This window comes from Lynx canadensis, chromosome C1 (assembly GCF_007474595.2).
Source record: "Lynx canadensis isolate LIC74 chromosome C1, mLynCan4.pri.v2, whole genome shotgun sequence".
NCBI lineage: Eukaryota > Metazoa > Chordata > Mammalia > Carnivora > Felidae > Lynx > Lynx canadensis.
The window spans coordinates 20251029-20264297 of record NC_044310.1 but is presented as its reverse complement, the minus strand read 5'-3'; the positions used below and the strand labels follow the sequence as shown (position 1 = coordinate 20264297).

Below are 13269 nucleotides of genomic sequence, written 5' to 3'. Positions count from 1 at the left end.
ATAAATTATAAATAGATACTCTTTTTGTATGTGCACATATATAGAGATACATCTTTCTTTCTCCTATCTAGGCAACTGAGTGACTAACCTCTCTGACTCTTTAGCTCAGAAATTCAAAAGTAAAGTGACATGATTAAGGTCAAGGGAGGGGGAAGATCAGGGACTTGGAGTGGCGCTGTAAAACCCCCAGCAGCATCCTGGAACTCCAAGCCAGCTGGGCTGTTTCTGAGTGGAACACTGGCCACCTGAACATTCGAGAACCATGGAGCCAGCTGGGCCCTGTAGGGATCTGAACAGAATCCTGTGAAACACCCAATGTCCTAGAACTCCAGAACCAGCTGGGTCTTCGGGGTGTGGAGCTGGGGGGGGGGGTGGGGTTGGAACAAAGCCCTGGAGGACCTAACATTCTGGAATTCTGTAGTGATCAGGGCTGAAGGGTCACCAAGATATGACTAGACATCACTGGGGGAACGGGATCGGAAGGGGATCTTGGAAGAGGAGCAACAGCAGCAGATGGCCCACAGCACCTTCTGCACGTCCTGGTTGCGGAAGGCGTAGATGATGGGGTTGATCATGGAGTTATAGGTCGCAGGGAGCAGGGTGAGATAGGTGTAGAGGGGTGGGGAATGGGCATCGCCCAGCAGGCAGTAGACAGTGAAGGGCAGCCAACAGGCAGCAAAGGCGCCAAGCACCACGGCCAGTGTGGCGATGCCTTTTCGGGTGGCCACGTAGTGGGAGGCGGGCAGCAGATGCCGCTGGAGGGCAATCTGCTGGGCATGGCGGCAGACGATGCGGCAGATCTGGGCATAGAGCTGCAACATGATGCCAAACACCATGAAGAAGGCAATGGCCAGGACCACCAGATGGTTCTTGGAGAGTGGATATACCACGCCACAGGTGGCCCGGGCATCCAGACAGTTCCAGGCCAGCACAGGCAGCAGCCCCAGACCCAGGGCGCCCCCCCACACTAGGGCCAGCATCACATAAGTCCGAGTCACCGTTGTCTCTGAATAGTAGGTGAGGGCATTGTACAGAGAAAGGTAGCGATCGACGGTGATGGCGAGTAGGCCGCCGACACTGGCGGTGAAGGCCATCGCCAGCACACCAACCAGCACCAGGCTCATCTCCGCCGAGCCAATGCAGAACACAGCAGCAAAGTGCAGGACCAGGCCCAGGCCTGCCAGCAGGTCGGCCACGGCCAGGCTGCCCACCAGCAGGAACATGGGGGCGCGGAAGGTGGGAGTGCCCACAATGATGGCCACCACCAGCGCGTTCTCACAGGACACCAGGGTGCCTGAGATGCACAGCACCACATCCCAGGCCTTGGGTGAGGGTAGCGGTGCGCCTGGGCCTGTGGGCCCCTCTGCTGAGCCCACGCTGCTCACATTCACGTTTCCTGAGCCAGCAGAGAGCCAGGCCAGGGGGCTGCCTGCACCCCACATCATGGTACCTGTAGGAGAAAGGCCCTGTGAGAAGTTGGCTGGACCGGGTGCTGGGTGAAGAGGTCTGGAGGGGATGAGGTGCCACTCAGGATCCATTGTTAAGAGTATCTCAGAATACCTGGCTGGGTCCCAGTGCCTTGTCCCCCAGTCATGCCCCAGGGCTCCTTCCAGGATACCTTTGTCTCCCCCACATACACACCCCCAGGCCAGCAGGTCTCCAGCAGACCCCAGGCCTGGGTCTTTTCACCCTCCCTTCCAAACCCCTGGGTCCTGCAGGCCTCTTTCTCCCACGTGTGCGACCAGAGAAGAACCAGATGAAGGACTACCATTAGTGGATGGGGGCCCATAGGATCCAGAAGATGCGAGGTAGGCCCAGGACTGGGGAAGGGAAACATCTCTAGACTGAGGGGAGCTCTACTTCCTCCGGATCAGGATGACGCTCAGTTTCTGAGGCTCACCAGACCCCTCACGATTCTCTGGACTGCCAGTCCCAGGCTCCGCCCCCAGGGAATGCGCCGTGAAGCTCCTGCCAGCCCCCACTCTCCACTCCTGGGGTATCACCACCTAGGAACTCAGCCCCACCTCCGACATACACCGGCCCAGACTTCTGTCCCCGCCAGACCTCTATTTCTTCCTGAATCTCAGGATCTTTGGAACAGACACCCTCTGCTGGAGGCCTGGATCCCTGAGTCAGACCCCTCCTTCTGCCCGGACACCTGGATCTTGGACCTGACTCCACATCCTGTCCGTAAGTCTGGATCCCTAAGTCAGGCACCTCCTCCTGCTCGGACGCCTGGGTGCCTGCCCCAGATGCCTCCTGCCGGTCCCACCGGCCCAATCTCATAGGACCATCAGTCCCTTCAAGGGCCTCGGGGCCTTGGAGGAGTGCGCACCCCGCGCGGGGTCACCCAGCTGACGGCTCTCAGCACCCGGACGCTGGGTCCCCGCCTGCTACCCCAGATTCTGGGCTCCGGGTCTCGACCTCCGACCTCGGCCAGCCGCTGGGAGCCTGTCCGCGGACCCAGTGCCCCAGCATCCTGCGTGCCCTTCCGGACGCCTGGTGCCCGCGCGGGGCCCCCTACTCACCTCTCGGGACTCGGCGTGGCCGGGCCGCGGGGAAGCTCTGCTCGGGTCCGGGCGGCGCAGGGTGTGCGCGGACCCGGAGAAGCCCCCGCGGCCGCGGGAGAAGCGGCGTGAGTCACCCCGCCCCGACCCGCCCCCGGCCACCGGTTCGGTGACGTAAGTGGCCCAGCCGGCCAATGGGTGCGTCGCGCTGGGGCGCAGCGCGCGTCGCGCGGCATAGTAATGAGGCCTCGCACCGCCCGCTCCCCCATTCATAAAAAGCGACCGTGGCCGCGGCCCCGCCCCCCTCCCCAATCGGCCCGCGCTGTCCTTGACGCGGCGCCCTCTGCGGGCCGGGGTTTCGGGGGGCGCTGGTGGGAGAGCCTCGGAGCAGTCGCAGGGAGGCTGCGGGGAATATGTAGGAAAAGCAGAAAGGGGCCCCGGAAAGGCTGTGGGGTGATGGGACCCTCAGGTGGTAGAGACGGACGGGATTCGGGTGACGGAGACCGAGGGATGAGGCTGAATGGGCGTCCTCGGCGAGGATGACGGGGGTTGCCAAGATGATGGGGCCCTGAGGTGATGGTGACAGCAGCGCGAGGGAGCAGGGAAGTGGGTGGCGGTGACAGTATGAGCATGGTGACAGGATCTTGGGGATGGTGGCCATGGGGCCACGGTGCCATAGAAAGGGAAGCCCCCAGGGCAACCAGAGCAGGGTCAGGTGACTGACATGATGGGGCTCAGGGATCCCAGGGTGTCAGAGGCAGTGGTGAGGGAAAGGGAAGACGGTGTGTCCAGATGATAGGACTTGGGGGTCACCATGACCCTGTCACAAGTGTTGAGGTACTGAGGTGACAAAACAACGAGAAGAGGGTTGTAAGGTCCTGGAATGAAGATACCAGGTGACTGTGGTGAATGAGCCCCAGGGTGAGAGGGACAGGGTACGCGGTCTAGGCGGACAGTGACCAGGCAAGTGAGTTGCTCTCAGGGCAGGTCCTCGTGATGCTGGGGCTGGGATAAGGAGTTGGGTGACGTCACTCATGTCAGTCCAATAGCGCCCTCCCAGCACGGGAGAGGTGGGCCTGGCAAGATTTCAAACCCTGAATTATTTATTCAGGGATCTGGAAAGCCAGCAGGGGTGGGGGGTGGGGGGCACTTCCCCGAAGCAGCAGGAGAAGGGGAGCCGGGAAGAACTTGGAAGCAGAAAACCTGGCAGCTCAGTCCCCTGAGCAGGCCCCTCTTGACCTCCCACCTTAGGCATCCTGGCAGGGTGGGGGGGTATGGAGAAGGGGCTCGGTCTTCCCCGCCCCTGCCTGTCCTTTGTCCCGGGGACATACACTGCCCCCAGCTGACTTTTCCAGATGTGCCAGATGTGCCCAGGGGGAGAGGAACTGGCCGCTTCTCCCTCTGTCTCTAGCTTTGGTCCTCAATGCAACCATCCAGGCCTGCGGGGTGGGGGTGGAGGGCAGGGATCAGGTTAGGGGTTAAGGAATCGAGAGGGGCTCAGATCCCAGGCCCCACCGACTTCTTCCCTCAACACGACACCCCTGTAGTTGTTGGGGGAGGGGGTGACAGGCCAGTGGCAGGGTAGAGGGAAGAGGAGATGGTAGGAGTTCGGAAATGAGGCGTTTCAGGTTGGGTGTGGCGAGTTGGGGGTGGAGATGGTCAAATCCCAATTCCTCCATTTCCTGTGTGACTTTGGGTGAGCTTCCTAGGCCCATTGTGCCTGTTTTGTCATCTGTGAGATGGGGATAATGTTAGTGTCTACCTCAGGATTGTTGGGAGGGCCTGGTGCCATATCAGCACTGGCTGGGTGGGCTGCCAATTGTATACCTGGCAGGAGGAGGACGCCTGGGAGGCACAGATGTGCAGGTAATAATTGAGGTTCTAGGGGTAGATGATACCACGCAGGGGAGGGAGCGGAGAGTGAGGAAAAAAGCCCCAGGGAACATGGCCGCTGAGGGCACAGACTGTGGATGTGTCCTTGCCAATTTCCTCCCTCTCCCTAGAACCCCTTCACTTCCTTCAGGACTTTGCCTTCAAGTCACTTCTTCTGAAGCAGGCTTCCCTGACATCTGTCCTCGATTACCCCTCCCCCCATCACTCTCTCCCCCACTTTCCTTGATTTCTTATTTTTCAGAGCACTAACCCCTCCTTACATTATCTGTTTATGCACGTAGCTTCTTTTTTACTACGGGTCAGCCCCACCAGAATGTAAGCTTCATGAAGGTAGAGACTTTGTTCTGCTCTGGGCTGAGAACAGAACCTGGCTATTTAGTAGGCGTTCAACAAACACTTGTTGATTGGATGGTTAAAGTAAAAAGCAGCATCTAGAGAGAGAGGAGAATAATGATAGGCACACTGTCAAGAGAGTGGGGTCGCCATAGAGAGAGAATACAGGGCCATCAGTCCCCCAGACCTCAGGTATCTGCTCTCTCCCCCATCAGAGCTGGGTCCCAACAACCACCCAGCTGGTCTCAGGGATGCGTAAAGGTGGCTGGGAGGTAGGCAGGAAAGAGTGGCATGAGGGACTGTCTTCTGTCATTCTCAGTAGCAGTTATGGTCCTTTATTAAAACTTTTTTTCATAAATAAACATTAAAAAAAGACGGGGCGGCTGGGTATCTCAGTTATGCTTCCAACTCTTGACTTCGATTCAGGTCATGATCTCATGGGTTCATGAGATGGAGCTTTGGGCTCTGCGCTGACATCGCAGAGCCTGCTTGGGATTCTCTCTCTCCCTCTTTCTCTCTGCTCCTCCCTGCTCACGTGAACGCATTCGCACTCTCTCTCTCTCTCTCTCTCAATAAGTAGAGGTGCCTAGGTGGCTCAGTCAGTTAAGCATCCAACTCTTGATTTCGGCTCCGGTCATGATCTCACGTTTTGTGGGTTCGAGCCCCACCCACATCAGGCTGTGCACTGACAGTGTGGGACCTGCCTCAGATTCTCTGTCTCCCCTCCCTCCCTGCCCCTCCCCAACTTGTGCATGCGCTCTCTCAAGATAAACATTAAAAAAAAATGTTCATAGCTTATTAATCCTCTCATGAAAAGTTTGCACAATCACCACAGATAGTCATGGCAGAATCTTTACTTCTTCTGTTTGTCTACACCAACATTGGCCTGTGTGGAGACCTGACTTTCTTCATTCTGTTCTCCTGTGCCATTCGCTCTTTTCTTGAGGTCTTTTTCTTCTCATGCGGCCCACGTTCTGCAAGGCTCTCTTTGGGTTCATTTTTCTTTGCATAATCCAAGGAATTGTAAATCAGGCCCAAGCCAGTTGTGCCACCACCAAAGTGGGTTCTGACTCAGAATATAAAGATGACAGCTGGTGTGGTCTTGTACAGTTTGGCTAGTTTTTCTCAAAGTTCTGTCTTAGGTACTGTTGCCTTCTCAGGGCAAAGAACATCAGTGACCATGCTTCCACTGAAGTAGTTGGTTGGTTAGAACGCCCGGATCCATAGAGTTACAGTGTCGTTCAAGATGGAACTTGGTCCTCAGGCAGCCAGGAAAGAGAAGAGGGCAGTGATATTTCTAGTCATGAGAAACCCCAGAGACTCAAGCAAAGTTATGGATTTTCACATGGGCACTCTCTCCACGCTCTAAACTGCCCTATATCAATGGGACGATGGAGGCCAACACTGCCAACTGGGTCTCTCTTCTCTAAAGGGCTACCGTGCGGCCCCTCCTCTTCTTTCCTCCTTATGCCCTCTGCCATACCTCCTTGCTTCCTTCCCACTGCCGATACCCTGTCCAGTCCTTCCCAGCTACCAGGTGCCAGACTAGATCGAAGGGCTTACAACAACCCTGCATCCCCATTTCATAGTTGAAGTCTAAAGAAGCTGAAGGACTTGCCCCAAATCACAGAGTAGATGGCAGAGCTGGGATCTGAAGCCAGTGTATGCGTAGCCAAATCCACTGTGCCTTCCATTCTATCCTAAACATCACCGTCTCCCCTGAAGCAGCGGGGAGTGAAATTTAACCAGGGCTGACAATACCTGCAGTTCCCCAGGTGACCACCAGATGGCCGTGAGCGCTCGCCTCCAGGTAAGACTTCTTCCTTTACCATACGCTCTCCAATCAGGGGAATCCCATGGGCCTAGGCTCTCATTGGCGGTGGGTGTGTGGCCGAGGCACAGATAATATTCACACAAGCTCCGTGTCCAAGCCCCAAGAATCTGGGCATCATCAGCGCACACATTCTTAGCACAGACCCATTTGTTCATTCAGCCAGTATTCACTGAAAATTCCCTGGGCTTCGAGTGGGTGCTGTGGACAGAGAGATGATCTGGCCACATCCCTGCATGTTATTTCTCTCTCTGTAAAAAAAAATTATTTTGTAAGTAAACTCCATGCCACACATGGGGCTCAAACTCACAACACTGAGATCAACACATCCTCTACCACCTGAGCCAAACCGGCACCCCCACATCCCTGCATTTTCAACATGCAATAAATGGTTATTGAGCATTGTGCTATTTTCCAGGCATGGTTCTAGGCCCAGGGGATACAGCAATGAACAAAAATCCTTGGCTTCTTCACAGAGCTTCCATTCTGATGGGGGAAAGACGCACAATCTATAAGTAGACACTTAACCTGATATTAACTAGGGGGTCCTTGAGGGTCTCACAGACCAGAAGGACAGACTAACATGTACACAGTCACAACACGATACAATATGGTTACTTAATAAACACCTACTTTGTTGGGATGAGCACTGGCTGATGTATGGAAACCAATTTGACAATAAATTTCATATTAAAGAAAAAAAAGAACCCCCCCCCAAATAAACACCTACTTAGCCCTTAAGTGTATAGGGAGTTAACTACAGAAGAAGATAAACAGGGTTTCTCCCTTCATAGGAATTATAGCCTAGGAAACAAAAGAGTAATTCGTTATACCTATGCTACATATTCTGAAGGAAAAAGGAAGTAGCATGGAGGATAACCAGGGGCCCTCTTTGAAGCAGGGAGGTCATGGAACAAGTCACTGAAGAGAGAAAAGAAGAGTTTCAAGGAGAAGGCACACCAGTACGAAGTCTCTGAAGAGGGAAAGAGCTGATGTGGCTGAGACAGAGAGAGGGGATGGAGACGAGATCTTGGTTTCCATTCAGGAGCTTCCCTGAGTGGGGAAGAGAAAGAGAGCAGTTTCAGAGACCTGAGGCATACTCAGGTGGAGGGACCCACTGGATCCTGGGCGTACATCCTGGCCCCCCTCTTTGCAACTATGTGCCCCTGAGCCGGTGATTTTTACTTTTTTTAGTTTATTTGCTTATTTTTAGTAATCGCTACACCCATCGTGGGGCTTGAACTCACGACCCCGAGATCAAGAGCCGCGTGCTCTTCTGCCTGAGCCAGCCAGGTGCCCCTGATTTTACCTCCAAAGCCCACAGATTGGGGATAACAAAACCCACGCCTAGAGGGCAGTTGTGGACATTAGATGAGAAGCTGCAGGTAAAAGCACTTAGTGGAATGTATATTCTGCTAATAGTAAGAGGTCAAAAGTGTGAAGTATGTATTAGTTACAGGTGGCAGCTGGGGAGGGGGCTGGAGATGGCGCTATGAGACCTGATGGCTTTCAGATGGGAACTAATGGCGGAGGAATGGCCCAAATGGCCCCAGGAGAGGTGGACTAGGGCTCAGGAAGGAACCGGGCCACCGGGGAAGAAGAGGGGGAAAGAGGAAAAGGAGGAGGAGCAGCAGAGAAGGGGCAGGAGAGTGGACGTGAAAGAGGAGGGGGGAAAGAGAGAGAGGAGGTGCCCTCCGAGGAACCTGAGAAGTAGCCGCAGAGGGGGAAGAACCAGAAGAGGCCGGTGCCAGGGCAGGAGTTGAGGCTGAAGGGGAGGAGGCTGCGTAAAGTCCCAACTGTCCTACTAATAATGAGACCAGAGAGTGTGGTGTGTTGGAGGCAGACGTGGGAGGCTGAGGGGCAGAAGAGAGTACGACGCAAGGGGTGAAGCAAGGCGGGCAGCCAGAGCCTAGGGGCCCGCTGAAGCCAGTCCCCCAGTCGTGGAGCCTGGTTGGTGAGGTTCACTCGACAAGGCCCGGCCTGCGAGGATGTAACCTCGCGTGGAATCCAGATTTTGCCACTGTGACCTCCGCCTACCCACTCACCTTTTCTGAGCCTTAGTTTCCTCACCTGTGAAATAGGGCTAATAACTCTCTACCGAGCAGAGTTTTCGTGAAGCCGTTGGTGGGGGCTCCCAGGACCAGGTGTGAGGCTAGCGTTGGATCCCGCCCCCTTTTGTCCGAGCCCCGCCCCAGATCGCCCAACCGAGTTCCACCAGGCCACACCCATCAACCACGCCCCTACCTGGCCCCGCCCCCGACGACCTGGCCCCACCCCGGCCGCGCCACTGGCTCCGCCCCAGAATAACCACGCCCACCTGGCCACGCCCAGGTTGCCTGGGTCTCGCTCCCCACACCCCAGCGGAGCCGAGTCCGCGAGGGACGCATCACACCAGCTCTCCGCCGACCCTCAGCCCCCGCCCCGCCCATGGCCGCGCCGGGACCCCGCGCCTTACGGGCCGCGCTCTGTGGCGGCTGCTGCTGCCTCCTCCTGTGTGCCCAGCTCGCTGTGGCTGGTAACGAGGACCAGGATCTGGTTGAGGGCCCAGCCCGGGCTGGGGCAGGGGGAGCGTGCCCTTCATCCAGCCGCCTCTTCTGGAGCAGTCTGGCCTGGGGGTGGGGGGCAGGAGGGGATTTTCCAGACGAGTTCGGGGCTCTAGGGGTAGTTGAAGGGGGTTCTAGCCCTGTGTGGAGCTAGGAGTATGTAATAGGCTCCAGGGGTTGGGGGATTAGGGGCTTCAGGTGTGTCTGGGGGCAGCAGTTCTACACGGATCAGGGAACCCCAGGTGTATGCAAAGGAAGGGGACTCTGGATGAATGTGGGGGAGGTTGTGGGTGTGTGTAGCCATGTGTTTGTGGAAACTCCAGGTGTGTAGTGGGGCTTAGCGGATCCAGGTGAGTGTATGTGTGCAAACGGGGAGAGCCACGGTGGTGGGGAAGCGGCTGCAGCTCAGTTTCAAGGAGTTGCTCCCACTCCCAGGTAAAGGAGCTCGAGGCTTTGGGCGGGGAGCCCTGCTCCGCATGAACATCTGGCCAGCTGTCCCGGGGGCCTGCAAACAGTTCAAGCTCTGTGAGCATTGTGTGGAGGGGCACAAAGCACACAACCTCTCTGGCTGCGTGTGGGAGCAGTGTCAGCCAGAGGAGCCAGGTATGGAGTTGGGCCCTCCCCAAGTCAAGTGCCCCCAGTTCTGCACCTCAGAGCCTCGGCCGCTCTCCCCAGATCCCGCCCTTACACCTTCTCCCACCAGGACACTGTGTGGCCCCAGCTGAGGTGGTCAAGGAGGGTTGCTCTGTCTACAACCGCTCAGAGTCGTGTCCAGGTAAGAGGACTCCCACTGGTCTAAGTTGGAGAGAGGGGACTACGGTGTCCCCAAGCTAGAGCCTGCCCTTCAGGAAGGAATCGGCCTCTTTCCAGGGTCTCCAGTGACTCCAGGCTCTGGGGACTTAGGAGTCCTGAAAAGGGACTATATCATCTGTATCTGGGAGCAGACTGCCCACGAAGTGGGGTCCACTTGCGTTTCTGCCTTTAGCTCACTGAGAAATCCCTTCCCCTTTCTGGCCTGTTTTCCCATCTGAAAATTGGCACAGCCAGAGGGTCCAGGACAGATGTGTAGAGGGGATGGAGGAGTTATCTTGCCTAATTTAAAACACAGGACTTCAGAATCAGAAGTTCAGAAGGGAGTGGGGAGGGAGGGCTTGTTGGAGGGGGTGGCATCAGAGATGGAGGTAGAGATGGAGAGAGGCCACTTCTGGTGGAAGAGCTGTGTGAACTAAGGCTTGAAAGTATGTCAGGTGGACCTGGACCCGGACCAGGGAGCCTGATCTGAGTCAGAAGTCTGGCCGTTAGCCTGGGCTGGGGTCTTGGTGGGGGTCAGAGAATGGGAGGGCTGGCTTTGTATGGATTCCCTTGTCTTTCCAGCTGCCCACCACCACCCCACCTATGAACCAAAGACAGTCACAACAGGTAGGTGCTACCTGGGAGAACGGTAGCGGTGGGAGGACTAGAGTTGCCAGCAAAGACAGAGCCGGGCTCAGGCACTACATGCTCTGTGACCTCAGCCCTGTGACTTCTGCTGAGAAGAAGTTTCCACATCTGTAAAATGGGTTGGGTAATCCCTCACAGAGTTGCTGCGAGAATTTTATGAGCAGGTGTACGGCGCCTAGTTCAATGTCTGACACATAGAAACAATCGGGAAATGATGGTTGCCATCCCTTCTCCCCAACACCAGCAGTTCTGGGAGCTCGGGCTGACTCTCAGAACCTGCCCTTGGTGCTGAAGGGTGTGTGGCTCAGGTTGCCAACGAGGTGCAGCGCAGTGACTACCTGCCCACTGCAGCCCCCGGGTCCAGAGAGGGTCACAAAGCAGGTTCCTGGCAGAGCGGAAGCAAGAACTCTGCCCCTTGGTTCCCACTGCCCCTCAGGGCCTGGAGGTCACCAGACTTGGTAGGGATGGCTGCAGAGGCTTTTGGTTAATTAAAGCCAGAAACTTGATCTTGGAGGCTGAATTATTGATGGCCCAGCTTCCTCCGGCTGAGCCCCAGATCGGTCTTGGGCAGCTCATTTCTTCCCTCTCCTCCTCCCCCCAGTGTCCTTCTCTGGAGCTCCCTGAGCTGGGACCCCCTTTGCCCTTCCTATTCTCAGGCCCCCTTACACAAGTTATACCCTCCAGGAGGAGGACCCAGCTCCTAGCTGGGCCCCTCTCCAGTGCCCCAGAATGATCTTCTACCACCAGTCCTGCCCTGCCCTGGCACCTGGCCTAGGGCCTGAAATCGAATCCGTGGTGGGAGTTGATGGCTAACATGGCACAGCTGGGAGCCACCCAGACAGCCTGGCAACCGTGGGCCCTAAGACAAGGCAGGGGAAAGGGTCAGGGGATGCTGTGAGACTGGCTCTGTCTTAACTGTGACGTGACTGGACAGATCTCACCCTCAGAACCCAGCTTCTCCTTCTGACATACATCATCTAGTCTCCATGGACCCACTTGGTAGGGTGTGGGCCTCCCCTTCTTCCTTCTCTAAGGGCTCGGATGTTGGGTGACTCCAGGGTCCGGGGACTTAGGAGTCCTGAAAAGGGACTATATCCTCTGTATCTGGGCTTTGAACCCTGAGACCCGAGGCCAAAAGAAACTCTCAGCTGAAGGGCTCTAGACGCTTAACTTCTGGGTCTATCCTCACCCTGCCGGGCCAGCGTGGGATAGGGGGGCTGGAAGGGAGCTCATTGCTATCAGGACCATGTGATCCTGAGGCCCAGAGAGGACGTGAAAGACATCAAGCCACAGAGCAACTGGGAGCAGAGCCAGGGCTGAAGCCAAGGCCTCACCCTCCCCTGCCCCAGGCACTGCCCCTCCCAACAGGCGCTTCCCAACTGCCCACAGGATTGGGCTGAACTTCTGAGCCTGCTGTTCAAGGCTCCCATTTTGAGGACTGGGGCCTCCAGGTGACCTGTGCTGGTTATTGGGGTAGGGCTAGGATCCTGGTCCACAGTGGCCTGCTATGACCTGCACCCTGCAGGGAGCCCCCCAGTCCCTGAAGCCCACGGCCCTGGCTTTGATGGGGCCAGCTTCATTGGGGGCGTCGTGCTCGTGCTGAGCCTGCAGGCAGCGGCCTTCTTCGTCTTGCGCTTCCTCAAGGCCAAGGACAGCACCTACCAGACACTGTGAGTACCTGGCCTGCCAGTAGGGTCTCAGCTCACTTCCCCCACCTGACTCTTGCCCTTTAGGTCCCCTTTAAGTGCCAGTGCACTGTCTTCTCAATGGGGCAGCACTAAGGGCAGGGCAGCGTGTTTCCCACATCATCACCCATGGGAGCCACGCTTCTCAACATGTGGGGTTCTCTCTGCCCCTTGCTGGCTGGGGCCAGGACTCAGCCTGGACCCTGTGTCTGAGAGCCCGACTGAGCCCATCTGTCTTTGTCCCTCATGCTGCCAGCAGAGAGGAGAACCAGTAGGTGACGTAGCCCAGGCAAGCCTTCGTTCTGCAGCTCTGGGGCCGCAGGCAGGAGCCTGGGATGTGTGTGCGGTTTGGGTTTCCTCTAAGAAGGGGGGCTGCTCTGAGGCCCCCCGTGTGCCGTGTGTGTGTGGTGGGGCGGGTTGCTGCAGCCTCCATTCAAGTGTGCTCTTCCAGCCACTGCCTGCTTCCTGGGGGTGGGGGTCCTCAGCCCGGCTGAGGCAGGGCCACTGCCCTGAGTGCCCTCTCTGTCTGGCCTCTGCAGAATCTGACCCCCTTCAGGCCTGGATTCCACGCTGAGGGGAAGGAGGACGAAGAGGCTGCCCTCTCGGCCCCCTTGTAGGTGCCGGGGTGGGAAAAACTTTGGCCACCGATTTCTGGCCCCTGTGGGCATTAAGCAGGCTCAGTGCCTGGCAGCTGACATCCCCTCCTGTCCCGGGCCTGGTACCTGCAGCTGAGAGCATCCTTCAACCACCTCGCGTCTTATCCATTATCCCTGTGGGCCCCCTGCCTGGCACGGGTCTGTGCCTGCCTCTTCCCACCCACCTGGCACTGCCCCCAAATAAAGGAATTCTTTCCAGCACTGTGCTTCACATCCTGTGTCTTGGGCTGTGTGGATTTGTTGGGGTTGGGGTACAGCTGTTGTCTTCTCCTTAATGAGAATTCAACCTTGGACTGTTACTGCCGCCTTTTAAAACATTTTCAGGGGTGCCTGGGTGGCTCAGGCAGTTGAGCGTGTGACTTCAACTCAGGTCATGATCTC

At 56.9% G+C, this 13269-nt stretch overlaps 2 protein-coding genes across 2 annotated transcripts; one reads left to right on the top strand and one right to left on the bottom strand.

The window, feature by feature from the left end:
- Window positions 1–452: 452 nt before the first annotated feature.
- On the bottom strand, window positions 453–1445 carry GPR3 (G protein-coupled receptor 3). The gene has a single exon (XM_030327564.1). It carries the CDS (start codon window positions 1443–1445, stop codon window positions 453–455), a length of 993 nt encoding a protein of 330 aa, XP_030183424.1.
- Window positions 1446–6519: 5074 nt separating this feature from the next.
- CD164L2 (CD164 molecule like 2) lies at window positions 6520–12492 on the top strand. Its single transcript, XM_030327882.2, has 6 exons — window positions 6520–6543; window positions 8896–9079; window positions 9543–9710; window positions 9811–9882; window positions 10482–10526; window positions 12025–12492. The coding sequence occupies exons 1-6, from the start codon at window positions 6520–6522 to the stop codon at window positions 12219–12221; spliced, it is 690 nt and encodes a 229-aa protein (XP_030183742.2). The 3' UTR covers window positions 12222–12492.
- Window positions 12493–13269: the final 777 nt, after the last annotated feature.

What these genes read in the sequence shown, in the direction of transcription:
- GPR3 (XM_030327564.1), bottom strand. Translation starts at nt 1,445, where the DNA reads ATGATGTGGGGTGCAGGCAGCCCCCTGGCCTGGCTCTCTGCTGGCTCA.
- CD164L2 (XM_030327882.2), top strand. Translation starts at nt 6,520, where the DNA reads ATGGCCGTGAGCGCTCGCCTCCAG. An exon ending in GTGTCAGCCAGAGGAGCCAG is followed by an intron (nt 9,711 to 9,810) that starts GTATGGAGTTGG and finishes TTCTCCCACCAG; the next exon opens with GACACTGTGTGGCCCCAGCT. An exon ending in ACCAAAGACAGTCACAACAG is followed by an intron (nt 10,527 to 12,024) that starts GTAGGTGCTACC and finishes TTATTGGGGTAG; the next exon opens with GGCTAGGATCCTGGTCCACA.